This window comes from Hylobates moloch, unplaced genomic scaffold (genome assembly GCF_009828535.3).
Source record: "Hylobates moloch isolate HMO894 unplaced genomic scaffold, HMol_V3 SCAFFOLD_4, whole genome shotgun sequence".
Taxonomy (NCBI): Eukaryota; Metazoa; Chordata; class Mammalia; order Primates; family Hylobatidae; genus Hylobates; species Hylobates moloch.
The window spans coordinates 38645731-38662451 of record NW_026652279.1 but is presented as its reverse complement, the minus strand read 5'-3'; the positions used below and the strand labels follow the sequence as shown (position 1 = coordinate 38662451).

The following is a 16721-nucleotide window of genomic DNA, read 5'->3' as shown; positions in this document are numbered from 1 at the left end:
CCTTATTAGGTTTCTGTTCCCTTTTCCCAATCCTGAGTCCAGGACTCCCCCTGCACCGCCCCATTGCACGGCCCTTTTTGTTTTTGAGACGGGGTCTCACTCTGTTGCCCAGGCTGCAGTGCAGTGTCACAAGCTCAGTTCATTGCAGACTTGACCTCCCGGGCTGAAGCCATCCTCCCAGCTCAGCCTCCCCAGTAGGCGCGTACCACCATGCTCAGCTAAGTTTTGTATTTTTTTTTGTAGAGACCACGTTTTGCCATGTTGCCCAGGCTGGTCTTGGACTCCTGGGCTCAAGCAATTCACCTGCCTTGGCCTCCCAAAGTGCTGGGATTACAGGCATGTGCCACCGTGCCTGGCCTGGCCTTCTTTTGGCCTCTTTTCTCCTTTCTCCTTTCTATATGGATGCTTATTTTCCTTTTTAAAAAAAATTTTTTGCTTTTCTGGCTCTTCCTCCCTATTCCTCTATGTGCACCTACAGGAACACACAAACACTTCTCTGCTGGTTTTCTCCCTGGTCCAGGCCCTGTAACTTGTTGCTCTGGGGTGTCTGTAGGGCGTCTGACTTCTGTCTAGGGTTTTGTCAGCTTTCCTTCCCCCTCACTCCACTTTTGGCTCAGACCTCAACAGCCACGCTCAGTCTGGCTGGTAGTGGTTGTCCGGCTGTTAAGCGGGTTGTGTGTGCGGGAGTTGGTATTCCCCTCGTGCCCTGCCAGCTGGGCGCTGGGGCTCAGGCTTGGCGTGGAGTGCTGCTGTCTGGGAAGTTGAGCTGGAGCCAGCATGGAGCTGTGCCTGGTTTGCTAATTCCTGAGGCTGTGTCTCACAGGCGGCAAGGCTGTCCTATCAGGTGCTTGCTACTTTCTTTTCCTCGGGGCTTAAGGTCATTGCTTAACCACATCTGCTTTCTTTCCTGCTCTCCTCCCTATCTGCTTGACTTCTCTGGAGCAGTGACAGCTTCCCAGATGCAAGATTGGGGGCCTGCCAGAGCAGGTATAACATATTTTAAAGACTTATGTTTTCTCCTAAAAACTATTTGAATTTAGCATTTGCTCCTAAGCATGTTCAACATTACTTACCAGGGGGTAAAACAGACTCCCAGAAGAAGTGTCATGTTTATCCTGTGGCTTCAGATACCTTCCAGCACACCGCCATGCACTTGTTGGAGTGACACGTCCCCTTGAGGAGCAGAGCCTTAGAATCGCTGGGCTGGGAGGGCAGTGGAGGGGAGGCACCTTACATGTCTGCAGAGAAGCCATGTTCCTCTCTCTTTTTCCCACCACTCTTACTAACTGTACTGTGTAATCCAGACCCTGTGATGTACCCTCTGGAGGAATGTACCAAGGGCAACAGCCAACTCGGGGAGGAGCCCTGTTGTAGGGAATCCTTCCTTCAGAGGGTGCTACGTGACCACCACCGCCTGTCCAAGTTCAAGGTTCAGCTCTTCCAGGAATTCTCTCTCATTGCCTCCTGTCTTGTATCCTCTAGCCACATTCTTTCACATTGTCCTTGGTACTTGGCATCAGGCAGTCACTCAGTATTTCTTGCTCAGCACTTGCCCCCCCCCCCCCATTTTCTTCATGTCCTTGAAGTGAGGGCACTTTCTACCATTCTCCTACCTGTCCCCAGGGGATCACAGGTCCACCTGGCCAGAAGCTTGCCATGTTAGACTGGGGCCGGTGGGAGGAAGACAGTTATCCCTTCTTTGATGGGGAAATGGAGCTAGAGAGGCTGGGGTAGTCGTGGGCACAACGTTGATATTAAGGCAAGCATAAGCCTTCCTTCTGGTCTTCAATGTAGTCTTCTTTCTACCCCACCAGGAGGGGCTGAACGTGGTCTGCTGTGGACATGAGAACCCCAACTGTGGCTGACTGAGGATCTGGTTGGGAGGAGAGGAGAGAAATGACAGGGGTTCAGAGGTTTTTTTGTCTCCATCTTTTGCCCCAGGTTCTGGCTCCTGGTTCATGCGTCAGGATATAAGGCAGCCTGTCTCAAAGCTTTATTTAGTCTGACTTGACCCCATAGAGAAATCAAGCTCCATTCAGCTTATGTGGATAACTCCGGCATTTTGCAGCTCAGAAAACTAAGGGTCCCACCAGAGGTCGCTAATAGCAGAGCCAGATGTTGAAGCTGTCATTCTAGTGGGCTGTGGTACTTAGGCTGGAATTGTGAAAGACCTCAGACCCCCACCCCCCGACCCCACCGTCTCCCAGACCTTGTTTTTTCTCTTTCTTCCTGCTCTCATCCCCACTTTGATCCCTGGGCCTGACTCCCAGGAGTGTGTCTCGAGTCTCTTGGATAGTAATTACTGCACAGGAAAATCCAATAAACACAGCACTGTGTACCTGCAGCAGCCACTCCCGACTAGCAGCCAGCTGTCCCATGGCAGATTCAGATGAAAACACCCATGCCTATGTGTCTGTCTGGGTGTGGGGGTGTGGGGTGGGGAGGGAAGTGTGTACAGGCCTCTGCAATCTTTCCTTCCACATTCTTCATGGAAGAGAGCCAAGTGAGGTGGGGAGGGATAGGATGGAGCAGATTGGTGGCCTTGATGCCTCATTCCTTGGAGCAGTGGTGAGTAAATGGGCAGAGAGATGGCTGGTTCTTGTAGGATAGGGGCCAGGGGGGCGGCAGGTGAGGGTCTTTGCACTGCAGGCCCCTTCTCCATGACCCATGGTGTGTTCTCCATTCCCTCAATTCTAGCAACGCATCTCGTTTTCCTGCTCACTGCTTTGTCTCCTTTCTCCCCTAGAACCTCAGTCATTGGCTGGGGGAGGGAGGTAGGCAGTAGATCAATTAATTGCACTTAATCTCTCAACTCAGATATTTTAAGTTTCTGAGCTTAGGTAATTTTCTCCTCTACTTGAACTCTTCTGATATTTATTGTCTGCACTGCACAATTAGTGTGTGCACACATGCTTACACACACACACACTACTCACATTTATACACTTTGAGAAACAGAACTGTGGGAAGGAGGGGAGCTGTGCCGAGAGAACATTGTCAGGAATTGTCACCTGGTAGGATTCCTGGAGCTCGATAGACAGAGCCCAGAGATCCCAGAAAGCCAGAAATGCAGAGCCTCATTCCAGCAGCGGTAAGACAATATCATTCATTTCAGCCATTCAGCCATTCAGTCAGGTGATTTATAGAGTGCCTACTGTGTGCCAGCTGCCCTTGTACTGCTGGGGAGATAACTGTGCACAAAACCAAGCCCTTGGCTTCACAGAGCACGTGTTTCTGATGGGGCAGGCAGTGGACAAGTTGGTCAGATGTTGACAAGCGCGGTGGAGAGGGAGACAACAGGGGAGGGGAGATTGGGAGTGCTGGAGCCAGTGGCCCTTTGGTTTGTGCCAGAAGTGTGCTCAGACGGGATAGGAAGCCTCCTCCCCACTCACCCCTCAGGGAGAGAGAGAGTGCAGGGGATGGGGAGAGGAGAGAATCCTTAGGAGTGTTACATAACCTAACAAAGAAGGTGGCACAGAGTCTGCAGTGAGGGCTCGTGGGGTGCTTGCTCAGGTGGAGTGAGGCAGGAGGCTGTGCACTGGGCTGAACCTTAGAGGCCACGCTGAAGAACAGGCAGGGGTGCCTCTGTGCCCCCAGCTCTACCAGCCAACTTAGTTGGTTTGGAGTCTTGGTCCTAAGCCTTGCCTGGGCTCTCAGGGAACCTAAGACTGCCATCATGGGACTTTTCCATGGAGGGGTTTCCCACAGAGTGGACCGGGATTGGCGTGGGAATGAACCAAGCTCCTGTTTCCTCCCTCTGCTTTGTGATAGTCACAGGCAGAGGCTGCCAGCCAGGCTTGATGGAAGAGAGCGGAGCATGGGGTGGGGATTCTCCCCTCCAGTTGCTGCCTTGCAGCGTCTGAGCCACCCAGGCAGGCACTGCAGTGTGAATGGAGAGGCGATGAGCAAGCCCTTCGCATGCCGCTGGTGCCAGGATGGGGCTGATGGGGCTGAGGGAGGCCATGCACATCCCATCCCAGCCTTGGCTCCTGCCCTAGCTGCTGTTTGTTGTTGCAGTTGGGTGGACGGCAGGTGGTCACAGAAACAGTGGAGCACAGCAGAACAAAGGCCAACGAGGAAGGTGCCAAGTGAGTGGTTGTAAATATCCCTAGTTGAGCCCTGTGTCCCGGGGAATTAACTCAAACAGGGAAAGGGCACCTCGTTCGCAGTTGTTCTCAAACAGACCCACCACCTGTCAGTGCAGCTTCACCACAGAGTCCCTGCGGGACGGGACACACCTGAATTGTAATAGCGGTCATCAGAAGAGGCAGGTGTGGACCTCAGAGGGCTTAAGGATAAGAAAGTTTTCAGCGGATGCCCTGGGCTGCCTTCTCCATTTGGAGAGCCCACTCCCAGCTTGCCCCTTCTCTCTGGACTCTATCCTAAAATGTCCTTGCCACCTTGGGGGAGGAACTATTGCAGTGTCATTAGCCTTTCCTCTCTGGATTCCTCATGCATTTCATGAGTCCCCACTGTTTGCCAGGCCCATGGCTGGAAGCTGCAGTGGCTGCAGCGATGGCTAGACAGCTGGGACTAGTAGGGAGGAAACCCCTGGGCCTGGGGGAGGAAGGGGGCAGGGAGACACTCCTCCTCTTTGACCATCACACACCTCTCCAGTAAGACATGCTTCTTGAGTTGCAAATTGTATCTTTACACTTAAAATGAGGTCCTGCATTTTTTACGTGTCCACTGATGAGTGTTGCTTTTAGAATTGAGCTGAGTGGTTTAATTAGTCCATCTGTTCTGGGCTGGTGCACAGCTGTGTGAAGCTGATGGTTGTTGGTGGAGGTGAGGCATGTAAGCAACTGGGGGATACAGTGCCTTGTCTCAGGTGGCTGTCATACCTGTCCCAACAAAGTTCCCCAAAAGATGACTCCAGTTGTGTAGTCAATGGTGACCAGTGGGCATTGGGTAGCCGAGATGCCCTCACTGAGTCCTTTCAGGGCTGGGGAGATGGCCCCCAAGTAACAAGCAGAGCTCTCTGACTGGCTGAATGCAGGCAGGATGGGGAAGCCGTGAGAACAAGTCAGGTCTCTAAGGGGCTGGTGTAGGGCACAGGGGAGCCAAACCTCATGGAGGTAGGGAAGAAGAACATGAGCCATTGAAGGTGCTACTCTAATGAAATGAGTGGTTTCCAAACTTAAGCACACATCAGAATCACCTAGAAGGTTGTTCAAATGCAATTGCTCAGGTATCCCTAGGGTCTCTGATTTAGTAGGTCTGGGATGGGGCTGATAATTTGCATTTCCAACAGGTTGCTGGATGATGCTGGTGCTACCGGTTCAGGGACCACACATTGAAATCCATTGTTCTAACAGGCAGGGCACCAAGATGAGATGAGGTTGTGCACGAGTGCTTTGTAAACGGGGGATGGCACCTGACAGGCATCTCTTATTGGAAGAGAGTGTAATATCCTAGATGCCAAGGGAGGGGCTCCTTTAACCACAGCCTGGCCCTTTCTCCTTTTGCCTTTTGTCAATACCTGGCCAGATTTCATAACTTCTTCAACCTGGTAGCATGTTTTCCTCTTACCTTGGTCACATAGTATATAGCAGATAGCCTATGTCAGAGCTCTAAAAACAAAAATATTGCTTGTCCACCCCTGACAGAGATTCCAAATTAATAATCAGGGGAAGGCCAGGGCATCGATCTTTTTAAAAACTTGCCTGGCAAATCTAGAGAGCGGCCAGGATTGGAGTTTGTTTTCTTGTTATCATGGGCTGTCCACCCCCTAAGCTTCTGGAGCACCTCCTTTGTCTGGACCTGTCTGTGTTGCCACCCACAAGTCGTGACACACATGCTCTTGTCTGCTTGTCCTTTTCCTTTCCTTTCCTTTCTTTCTTGCCTTTTTTTTTTTTTTTTTTTTGAGGTGGAGTCTCTCTCTGTTGCCCAGGCTGGAGTACAGTGGCACGATCTCGGCTCACTGCAACCTCTGCCTCCTGGGTTCAAGCGATTCTCCTGCCTCAGCCTCCCGAGTAGCTGGGATTACAGGCACGTGCCACCACGCCTAGCTAATTTTTGTATTTTTAGTAGAGAGGGGGTTTCACCGTGTTGACCAGGCTGGTCTCGAACTCCTGACCTCAGGTGATCTGCCTGCCTCGGCCTCCCAAAGTGCTGGGATTATAGGTGTGAGCCCCTGTGCCCAGCCTCTGTCTTTCTTGATTAGCCCCTAGCCTGCTAGTTAGTCTCCTCCCTCCAGTTCTCACAGCCCATCTATAATAAGGCCCTCATCTGCTATTGAGAATTCCAAGTTACCTGACTTATTTCTTAGGACACCAGGAGATTTTGCTGTCAACACCTTTGTGAGGACTTCAGGTAATAAATGGTTTCCAACATTTGTGTCTTTCAGTGATGCAGAGAGTAGGAAATTGTGCAAGAAGATGAAAGTTGACCTGAGCCCGAAGGACAAAAAGGTCGAATTATTCCATTACCAGTAAGTACACGTGGGCATTTCCAATTTCCAAGTAAGTGCCGAGTGCTTTCATTGGTATTTTCAGTGAACAGCAATGTTTAGTTCGATTAATTTTATTTCAGAATGGTTTTCTTCCTGTGTTTACAATTATTTCTTTAAAAAAAAATCCTGAACTGCGTTCAAAAGCTGAATCTTATTAAGGTGCTGCAGGAAACCAAAGGTATGTATCTTCACAACCATTCTTAAAGTTAACACATTTTTCTCCTCATTTGACAGGGATGGTGCATTTCATACTGAATATAACCGAGCTGTGACATTTAAGGTAAATTTACCTCCCTTGTTCTCAGCAGAGGTGGAGTCTGAATGGACGCCCAAAGTCTGGCAGGTTTTCTCTCTGAGAAAAGAAAGGGCAGACTGCACAAATAGCTCTTCTAAATGACCTGAGAGATTCTTATCTCTAGAGCATATGTCAGCAGAATATCTGGAAAAGTTTGTAGCTCTTAACACAACAGATTGACCCAGCTTTGGAAATAGGTTTGTGAATGTATCAGCAGTTGTCCAGTAAGGCAGGTGATGTCACCTCTCTCTTTGCCAAAGGCCTGGGCCTCCTTTTGCTGTAGCTTTAAAGTCCTCCCCTCATCTCTGTGGTGATGGCCACCCTCAGGCTGGATGGGACGTACAGTGCCCGGGTTAGCACAGGGTATCGCACATGGGCAGGTTGGCACCTTTGGGCTGATGCAGCTTGTTCCAGATGAGATATGGGTATCATTGAGGAGTTCCCTGCTATCAATCCAGTTTAGAAGTAGATGGAAAAGCATAAATGGAAAGAAATATGAGATCCTATAATCTATACGCGCTCTGTAATCACAAAGCGGCTGCCCCAGTCCTTAGTCCTCCTGAACTGCAACTCTCCTCCTTCAGGGTCAGGATTCCCTTGCTCCAGCCTGTCTTCTGCTTTCTGGTCCTGCATTGGCTAAAGCCATATACTTCTTCTGGTCCTGATGTGTTTGAACTCACTTCCTAACCCTCCTGTTTCCCACACTGGGTTGGACCCTGTGCTCCTGTCTCTTCATCTGTCCCTCTTTCTCCATCTGTGTCTCTTCCATTTTTCCTATCTGTCCATCTGTCTGTGCAGCTGTCAGTGTCCCTCTCCCTCTGCCCTTCCTTCTCCCTCTGTCTCTCCCCACCATCTCTCCAGGTCATTCTTGCTTATCCACTAACACTCATTCTTTTTTTAAATTGCTACAGCGTTCACCTTATAGGGGGACTCAGCCTGATTACTCATCACCTTAACACCTACTTAGATACTTAGAAAATTCTTCCAACTAGAGTTGCTCAGCCCTTCTTATTCTATGTTAAAACGTCAACTGAAGTTGTTGGAGATAACACATGTTCCCCAGGAACAAGATTTAGTTGGGTGGGGTGGGGGAAGTGCTTATGCAATGATGGAAAGAGGGCTGGGGTTTTGTTTTGTTGTTGGAGGCTGTGTATATTTTATGTTTAACCGGGACCTCTGAGGAATCTGTCTTGGGCTTATAGAGCAGGGAGTTCTGAGCGGCTACTCATAACTGTGGTAGCAGAGAAGAAGCAAGGAGCCCAGGCGGCCCCAGCATGCCACTGGGTGTCTGGGTGGGAGAGGCAGAATCCTGGCTTCTTACCCCACTTCTTACAAAGACCAGATGTGTGAGGTCGGCGTTCTCTTGACCTTCCCATGATTTAGGCATCAACAAGGTAAAGAAGTGGCTGAGCATCGTACGGGGCCAGAGTCTTCAGTTTCAGATGGAGAGAGGGCACTCTTAGTCCCAGCATCCCCAAGCACGACTGGGGCAGAGTCCCTGGAGTTCTCTAGGGCAGAGGGAAGGGGACAGGACAGTTCCCTGACTGCTGATGGCTTCTGCTTTTTCAGCTTGAGACAGCTGAGATCAGAGCCCACCTCAGTCACTAATTAACTTTCCATTCAGGGTTTCTCCTGGGACCCTGACTCCAGAGAGATGGAGGAGCCCCCGACAGGAGGGGCCCATCACCTGCAGGCCCCTGTTCCGGCTGTGGTTTTTGTCAGCCTGCATGGTTGGGCAGAAGCCTGGTCACAGATGCTGTGCCACGGCATCTAGAGAGGTCATAGGCCAGTTAAGTGAGAACTTATCTCCCCGTTGGCAAAGAATAGGAAACTAGAAGTGGGGAATGTCCCCTTTAAGCTGCCCTTTCCTTGTTAGCACATACTCCCCAAATCCTTACTATAGAAGTGGTAAGGGCCAGAGGTGCCTGGCAGTCTGGATTCAGATGACTCACTGATGATCTCAGGGCCCAGTAGCTGTGAGCCAGGATTACAGTCGTGAAGGCCAGATGTGGCATCAGACAGTGCCTGGGACTCAGAGCACCCAGAATAGGACAGTTGAGGGTGGGCTTCCAGGTGCTGCTCCCCGCAGACTTTCCCCCTTATTCAGCTTCAGTTAAATGAGAATAATCCTCACCTGAAAAACAAGGTTGTGTGTACGAACATGTCAGTTGTTACATTAAAAGGCCATTTATCTCCTTTTTCCATCCACTGCCGTCTTTTTTTCTTGATGCTGAGGTGGAGATGAGGGAGGAGGGCTGGGCGTGGGGCCAGGACTCCCCCAGAGCAAGCAGTTCCTAACTTGTTCTGGGGTCCTGATCCCACTGAGCACCTACTGAACTCCAGACCTTCTCCCTGAAACAGTGTGTACATACAAATCAAAGTCAATGTTTTCACATGAGTCTGGGGCTTCACCGACTCCTGAAGTCCCTTGTGCACCCTAGATTAAGAACTCCTGCACCGGGTATTTCTGGAACCCCAGGCAAGTGGGTGCCTACCAGCATCTTTCTCACATGACCTGGTGGACAGGTGCCTCTGCAGCTGTTGGGTGAGTGCGGGTGTCGGGAAGACCCTGCCAATTCCATAGTTCCTTATGTTGTCATGGCAAAGCCTTGACAAAGGACCGAGAAAGGGTGGATCCGCCTTTTGCTGTGGCAGAAATGGCTGTTCTCTTGCCAGGAGGCATTTCACAGCTCCACTTGGACAGGCAGGAAGCACTACCTGAATGAAATCCTATGAAGTCTTGGCTGTCTCCCATTCTCCCGTAGTAGTTCTTTACAAATAGAGTTTCCAGAAATAATAAGGTCCTCTCCATGTGTGACCAGTGGATGGGCTGAATGCACACCCTTACTATTATAGAAGGGCACTTCCCTTTCTCATCTCAGGCCACACACACACACACACACACACACACACACACTCTCAGTTCAGCATCTGCTCGCTGGAGCATAGTCAAAGTTGACAGAAGTAACAGAATCTGGCTGGGGTCTGGTGCCTGATCCTGGCTCTCAGACTTTGAGCACCGTCTCTGAGTGACTGAGGGGAAAGGGAATGCTGCTTTTGCCCTGGACCAGTGAGTGGCAGGAGGTACAGAGGAGGGTGGAAGGACAGTGCCGCTCTTCCCTGCCCCTGTGCGTCTTCCCCACAGGGAGTGGAGATTTGAGTCATTGTACACATAACAAAGGCCTGCGAAGCCCTTTATCTGTAAGAACTTTGTCAAATCTTCAATCCAGGCAGTCTAGAAGAGGGGCCCCAGGACGAGAAGTATAGCAACAAGGGTGAGGCCACATTGGTGACCACCCTGCCCTGGGGGCTTCCCAGCCTGGACCCCACTCATTCATATACAGCGGAGGATAATCAGGATTTAATCCACTCCAAAACCAGTTTAGATCATGAAATACCAAGCAGGTCATAAGTAGGTATGATGATCTGCTTATGGGATGACAGTTTTAGTGGCTGCAGGAATGTGGAAATGTCTCCTTTGGACAAGACTGAGACCATTATTCCATTAGTCAGAAAGACTTCTTGGAGGAGATGAGATTTAGTAGAAGCACTAGTATGTCTCTGGTTTGAATAAGCCAACTCATTGTCTCAAATTTTCTCTTTTTTGTCCATGAAGATGCATAGTAGGCATGGACCACCTGGCTGGTGTGAGCAAGGTGTCTTGTGATTGAAAAAGCCTGATGGGAGTGGTGAAGGTGCATTTTTTGGGTACTTATCCGTGATGTCAATGGACAGTGGAAATAACACACCCTCCAAGCTTATGCCACATGCAGTCCTGAGCTCAGCACCTGGTGTGCCCAGGTCTCCAGGCAGGGAAACAGGACAGGTTCCTGATTCCCCCACCTCCCTCTTTTCAGGGCTAAAATGCATTTTCTCTTCTCTTTTTTTTTTTCTTTAGTCCATAGTGGCCTTTTTGAAGGATCCAAAAGGGCCCCCACTGTGGGAGGAAGATCCTGGAGCCAAAGACGTTGTCCACCTTGACAGTGAAAAGGTAATGTATTCCCCATCAGTTCTGATGGATGCTGGAAGCTTCCCTGGTACCAGGGCCTCCCAAGGAAAGGAGCCCAACGAACTGAGAAATGGGAATATTCCAGGATCACTTGTACTTTTCCTCTAGGGAAGCTAGGCCAGGACCCTAATATTAGACTCCCCTTCCCAGCTCCATGTTGTAACCAGTGGCGATCACAGGTTGCCTGAGAATTTTCTCCATTCTTCACCTTCCTTATTTAATGTATTTGAACACGTTTAGATTTTCCATACATTAATGTAGATTTAAATGTTCTCTCTATTTTGTAATCCAGATGTTGCTAGGATTGGCTTTACATCTTGTTTTTTTGTCTTTGTTTTTTTTTTTTTTAAAAGAATAACCTTAGAGATTTGGGTTAGATTTCCAGAGACTTGAGGCAGATCTCTACAATTCTGGGTCATTCTATAGCTTTCAACCAATTATTTACCCTCTTATGCTTCAATTTCCAAATTTGGCCAGGGGTGGAGGTAGAAGGGTAGATCTAAATTGTAGTTTTTATTAGTTCTTAAGTATTTAACAAAAGCTATGACAGGCCGGTTGTGGTGGCGGGTGCCTGTGGTCCCAGCTACTCAGGAGGCTGAGGCAGGAGGATCGTTTGAGCCCAGGAGTTCAAGGGTAGCCTGGTCAACATAGTGAGACCCCATCTCTAAAAAAATAAAGAATGCAAAAGCTGTGACACACATTGCCCCTCCGTCCACAGCCTGCCCACCTGACCTGAATATGCATCTTTAGCCATGTGCATCTGTGTTTGTATGATGCCTTCACTTAAGATGGGCATGAACTTCTCTGTGATAGTCCAGATGGTCTGTGAGGCAAGCAGTGCTTTTTGTAGATGGAGGGAGAGGGTTCATTCCTATCTTGATAAAATAAAACATAGCTTTCATCTTTTTCTTCCTCCTCTCCCCTTTCCTTTAAAATTGTTGACTTTTTTTGTTTTTAGAGACAGGGTCTCGCTCTGTCACCCAGGCTAGAAGAGTATAGTGTTGTGATCATAGCTCACTGTAACCTTGAATTCCTGGGCTCAAGCAATCCTGCTTCAGCCTCCTAAGTAAGTGGGACTACAGGGCCCAGCTAGTTTTTAAATTTTTTGTAGTGATGGGCTGTCACTGTTGCCCAAGCTGGTCTTGAACTCCTAGCCTCAAGCAGTCCTCCTGCCTCAGCCTCCGAAAGTGCTGGGATTATGGGCATGAGCCTCTGTAACTTGCCTATTGATTGTACTCTTAATGCTTGTTGGCCCAGAAGAAAATGATGTCTTTTTTTAACCCTCTGGAGGAAGGTAAAATGTGTCATCATTGTGGGCCAACCTAGTGGATCAGTGGTGATTCAAATTAAGGGCTGGGCACAACATTCTCTGGGATACAAAGAGCCAGTATTGTCATCTTGAAGATGTCTTTTTTTTTTTTTTTTTTTTTCTGAGACAGAGTCTCACTCTGTCACCTAGGCTGGAGTGCAGTAGTGTGATCTTGGCTCACTGCAGCCTCTGCCTCTGGGGTTCAAGCAATTCTCGTACCTTGGCCTCCTGAGTAGCTGGGATTACAGGCGTGTGCCACCACACCTGGTTAATTTTTGTAATTTAGTGGACATGGGGTTTCACCATGTTGGTCAGGCTGGTCTTGAACTCCTGACCTCAAGTGATCCACCCGCCTCGGCCTCCCAAAATACTGAGATTACAGGCGTGAGCCACTGCGCCCGGCCTTAAAGATGTCTTTTTCAAAAGCATGTGGGCCCGGCGCGGTGGCTCACGCCTGTAATCCCAGCACTTTGGGAGGCTGAGGCGGGTGGATCACAAGGTCAGGAGTTCAAGACCAGCCTGGCCAACATGGTGAAACCCCGTCTCTACTAAAGATAAAAAAATTAGCCAGGCGTGGTGGCACATGCCTGTAATCCCAGCTACTCGGGAGACTGAGGCAGGAGAATTGCTTGAATCTGGGAGGCAGAGGTTGCAGTGAGCTGAGATCATGCCATTGCACTCCAGCCTGGGTGACAGGGTGAGACAACTTCTCAAAAAAAAAAAAAAAAAAAGCATGTGGGGGCAGGGAAAGAGGGGCAAGTGCCAGGAGAGAGTGGCACATGTGCCTAGACCCATGGAAATACAAAGAGCCTAAATGGAGTGCTGCTCCTGTAATGATGAATTCTGGAAAGTGATTCTCTGGAAAGTGATTGCCTGGTGCCTTCCTCCCCCAGATACAATGTCCTGACCTTCCTAAGGTTGTTCTTCTGTAACTGTAGGAATATCAAGCAGAAATATTTCTTTCACACCTGTAGGGAATCCTCTTGTTCTGCTTTGTGCTCTTTTCTCTCCAATGGAAATAAGAAGTATAGCTGGTTCTCAGCTAATAGAATGTCCACATAAATAATGAAAAGTTCCAGATTCAAGTTTGAATTGCTGATTCAATTTGTAGGCTTGGAATTTCGTACTTTGTGAAGGTAATTAAGCATCTTTGAATGTAATATCTGTTACTACTCAGGGTATGAAACCAAATTGCTATAGGCTCAATAAAAATTTCTTCTCAGGTCTTTTGCTAGCTTTTATCTCCAGAAATCCCAGAAGACAATTTTAGAAGTGTTTGCATCCTGTACCCCTAGTTAGGGTTAAATATCTTGGTTACTAATTTTGTTTGGAAATTAGTACAAACAAAATTTGTTTAAAAATTAGTGCCTTAACCCTCTCTCTAGTTATGTAAACAAGGGTAAACTTTTCCAGAATTTATTCTAGTGTTTTGGATATCCACAAAAATTTAATCTTTTTTTAATCTAACTGAAAAATTTTAAGTTAATGTACATTCATTGTTGAAAATTTAGAAAATGCACCTTCAGCATACAGAAAAAAAAACAAATCACCTCATACCTTTACATTGAGAGAGGTGCCTGCTGATATTTTTGTAGTCTTCCAGGCTTTCAAGGTAATGTGTACATAATGTTTTTACTCACAAAGATGTCATTACATTTTAAATGCTGTTTCGTAACTTGCTTTCCCCCCTTTAGTGCACCGTGCACATCTGATTGTGACATTAAACACTCCTCTTTATCGGTTTTAATGATGCAGTAGTATCCCATTGTGCGGGATGTGCCATCATTTATTTACCTAATGCCTTCTTGCTGCCAGAAAGCTGCATTTTGAAATTTTCTTATTTTCCTTATTATTCAAAAGAGAAAACCCTCTCATTTTCTTCTGTAAAATGTGGTTGAGCAGCTTACTTTCATCAAAATATGCTCTTATCATCGTGCTTCACTGCAGTCCTTGATAGAGTTGCTTTTTCCCATCCATCATTGGCTCTCGTTGGAAGAAAAGTCTCTCTACCCTGTTCACACACTCAAGCCTTTACATGAGCACTGTGTGGCCATTTGTCTTTTTGCCTTTATTGTATGTATCTAACAAATCATTATGTATTGCTTAATAACATGCCCGGCACTGTTCTAAGGGTTTTACAAATCCATTTTGCCTGTAACCTCCTGGAGGGTGGAGCAGGCCCCCTCCTTCTGCCCTGTGTGCTCCGTGGACTCCTGGGGATAAGGATGGTGGTGGCAGAGCTGGAGCCTGGGAAGAGATTAGCAAGAGATTAGTGGGTATGGGTTAACCCGTCTTCCCACAGTGAGCGGATCCCCATCTGCCAAGTCAGGCACACATGAAAACAGCCACCCGCACCACAACAAAACCGCTGTGTAAGTCACAGGAAGGGGCAGCCTATTCAACAGCCTCATGGGACAAAAACCACTCTTTGCCATCTTTGAACTGTTCAGGTGGAGCTGAAAGGAAAGCCAGCAGCCTGGTCCTCACAACTCCATCTCACCAGGTGGCCAAAGCCATTTGTTAGCTTGGGGCCTCAGTTTTCCCATCTGGAATACATGAGGGTGGTCTCGAATAGATCATATCTGAGGTTCTTCCAGCTCCTGGCCTGCCATGGCTCTGCCCCCACCTGCAAATCAGCTATCAGCGTGTGTTTTCTGAAGTGCTCACTCCCGCTCTCCTCCCCATCCCTACCCTTCACTGTGCTGTATGCAGGAGTAGGAGGAAGGGGTCTCATCCTGTTACTGTGTTGTGTGTGAGCTGCTGGTATTCTCTTTTTGTGCCTCAGGACTTCAGACGGCTCCTGAAGAAGGAAGAGAAGCCACTCCTGATCATGTTTTATGCCCCCTGTGAGTGAACTTTCTCCCTTGGGCCAGAGCTAGTTGTTTAGTCTCTTCGTGGGCGGGAGGCAGGTGGGAGTTGCAGGCGGGGTCTCGGGGACTAGCCTGGGTGCCTCGCTTAGAACGCTGACTCTCATCTCTCCATCTGTGCCTCTTTTCCTTCGTCTTTGCCTTTTCATCTGGCTCCTCCCCTCCTGCTGTCTGCCCTGTACTCTGTCTCCACTAGAATCTGTGTCCGTCTACCCTCTTTATCCAGAGCTCCACCCTGTTTGGTCAGCTCCACCTTCCCCAGCCATGTCCCATTTCCTGCTGCTGGTGCCATGCCTTGGTGCCAGTCACCCTGTGGCTGTTCTGCCACCCCTTGGGCATGGCGTCACGGTCCAGAGCCTGGCCTGCCTCTGGGGGCAGCAGCTCATGTAGCTCTGGCTCCTGCATCCTCTGCTGGCATCCTCTGCAGGTGCCACCTGGGAGGAGCGGGGGACCAGGAGCAGAGAGAAACTGGTTCCAGGATTTGGGCTCAGTCACTGTATGAGGCAGGAGGATGTGGGAAATAGCAGGAGGATCTTTCAGATGACAGCCAGAACATGTGGGTTTGAATCCCAGCTGTGCCACCGCAAGCCGGGTGAGCTTGGCCAAGTCCTTCACCTCACTAGGTCTCAGTTTCCACATCTGTAAGAGAAGGGACTGGATCACAGCAGTGGCTTTCAAACTTTTTGACTGAATTTCACAGAATTAAAAATGTTTTATATTGTAACCCAGTACTCGAAGTATATATAAATTATATGCAAATAAGCTGCAACAAGTTTCGCAAGACCACTCTTGCCCTAACTATTGCCATCTGTTGTTTACCAGATGTAATGCCCACCATTTTCTGTTCTGTTTTTTTTTAAAAAATTATTGGTTATACCTACTGCTTCGTAATCCTCTGACAAAGGGTCAGCAAATTATGGCCCATGGGCCAGCTGCCTCTTTTTGTAAAGGTTTATTAGAACCCAGCCATGGCCATACATTGATGTGGCGTCTGTGGGCACTTGCGAGCTATACCAACAGAGTTGAGTCTTGTAACAGAGACAGTGCGGCCTGCAAAGCCTCAGATATTCACTGTCTGGGCACCTCCACAGTCTAACGGGTCCCAACCCACAGATTGAAAATCACCCTGGATGTGAGCCTGGCAAGGCCCTTTGTGCTGCACCTCTGTGAGCTGCATTGGCCCTTCGTGAAGCCAGCAGTGTCAGTGTTTCCCTGAAGGCTGGAGCAACAGAGGGGTTGTATATGATGCAAGGCAGGTGTGCCCAGGTGTGTGTGTGGCTCAGGAGGGTGTCATAGGCTCTGGTTTGTCATAGCAAACCAGAGTTCTGATTGCTCATGAAAGCCCATCTCAAATCCCACTTCCTGAGAAGTTCTTTAAGCAAAGGCTTCTCCCATCCGTGCCCTGGGGATGACGCCCCCCAGCCGGATGTCCCTCTGTGGCATTCTGGTGGTTCTGCCTGACTTGAGCCAGTAGCTTATTCACCATGACAGCAGCCTTTCCCCAGCCCTATTCTTTTTTTTTTTTTTTTTTTTTTTAGTTTTGAGACAGAGCCTTGCTCTGTTGCCCAGGCTGGAGTGCAGTGGTGCCATCTCAGCTCACTGCAACCTCCGCCCCCCAGGTTCAAATGATTCTCCTGCCTCAGCTTCCCGAGTAGCTGGGACTATAGGTGCCCGCCATGACACCTGGCTAATTTTTGTATTTTTAGTAGAGATGGGGCTTCGCCATGTTGCCCAGGCTGGTCTCAAACTCCTGACCTCAGGTGATCCGCCCGCCTCAGCCTCCCAAA

At 48.9% G+C, this 16721-nt stretch overlaps 1 protein-coding gene across 1 annotated transcript in view; it reads left to right on the top strand.

The window, feature by feature from the left end:
• The window catches only part of PDIA5 (protein disulfide isomerase family A member 5), a 94387-nt gene that overhangs the window by 30699 nt on the left and 46967 nt on the right, over positions 1 to 16721 (top strand). The window contains exons 4-7 of the mRNA XM_032150006.2: positions 6350 to 6433; positions 6689 to 6734; positions 10648 to 10740; positions 14853 to 14913. Of these exons, the coding sequence (XP_032005897.1) occupies positions 6350 to 6433; positions 6689 to 6734; positions 10648 to 10740; positions 14853 to 14913 (284 nt within the window). The remainder of the gene's footprint in view (positions 1 to 6349; positions 6434 to 6688; positions 6735 to 10647; positions 10741 to 14852; positions 14914 to 16721) is intronic.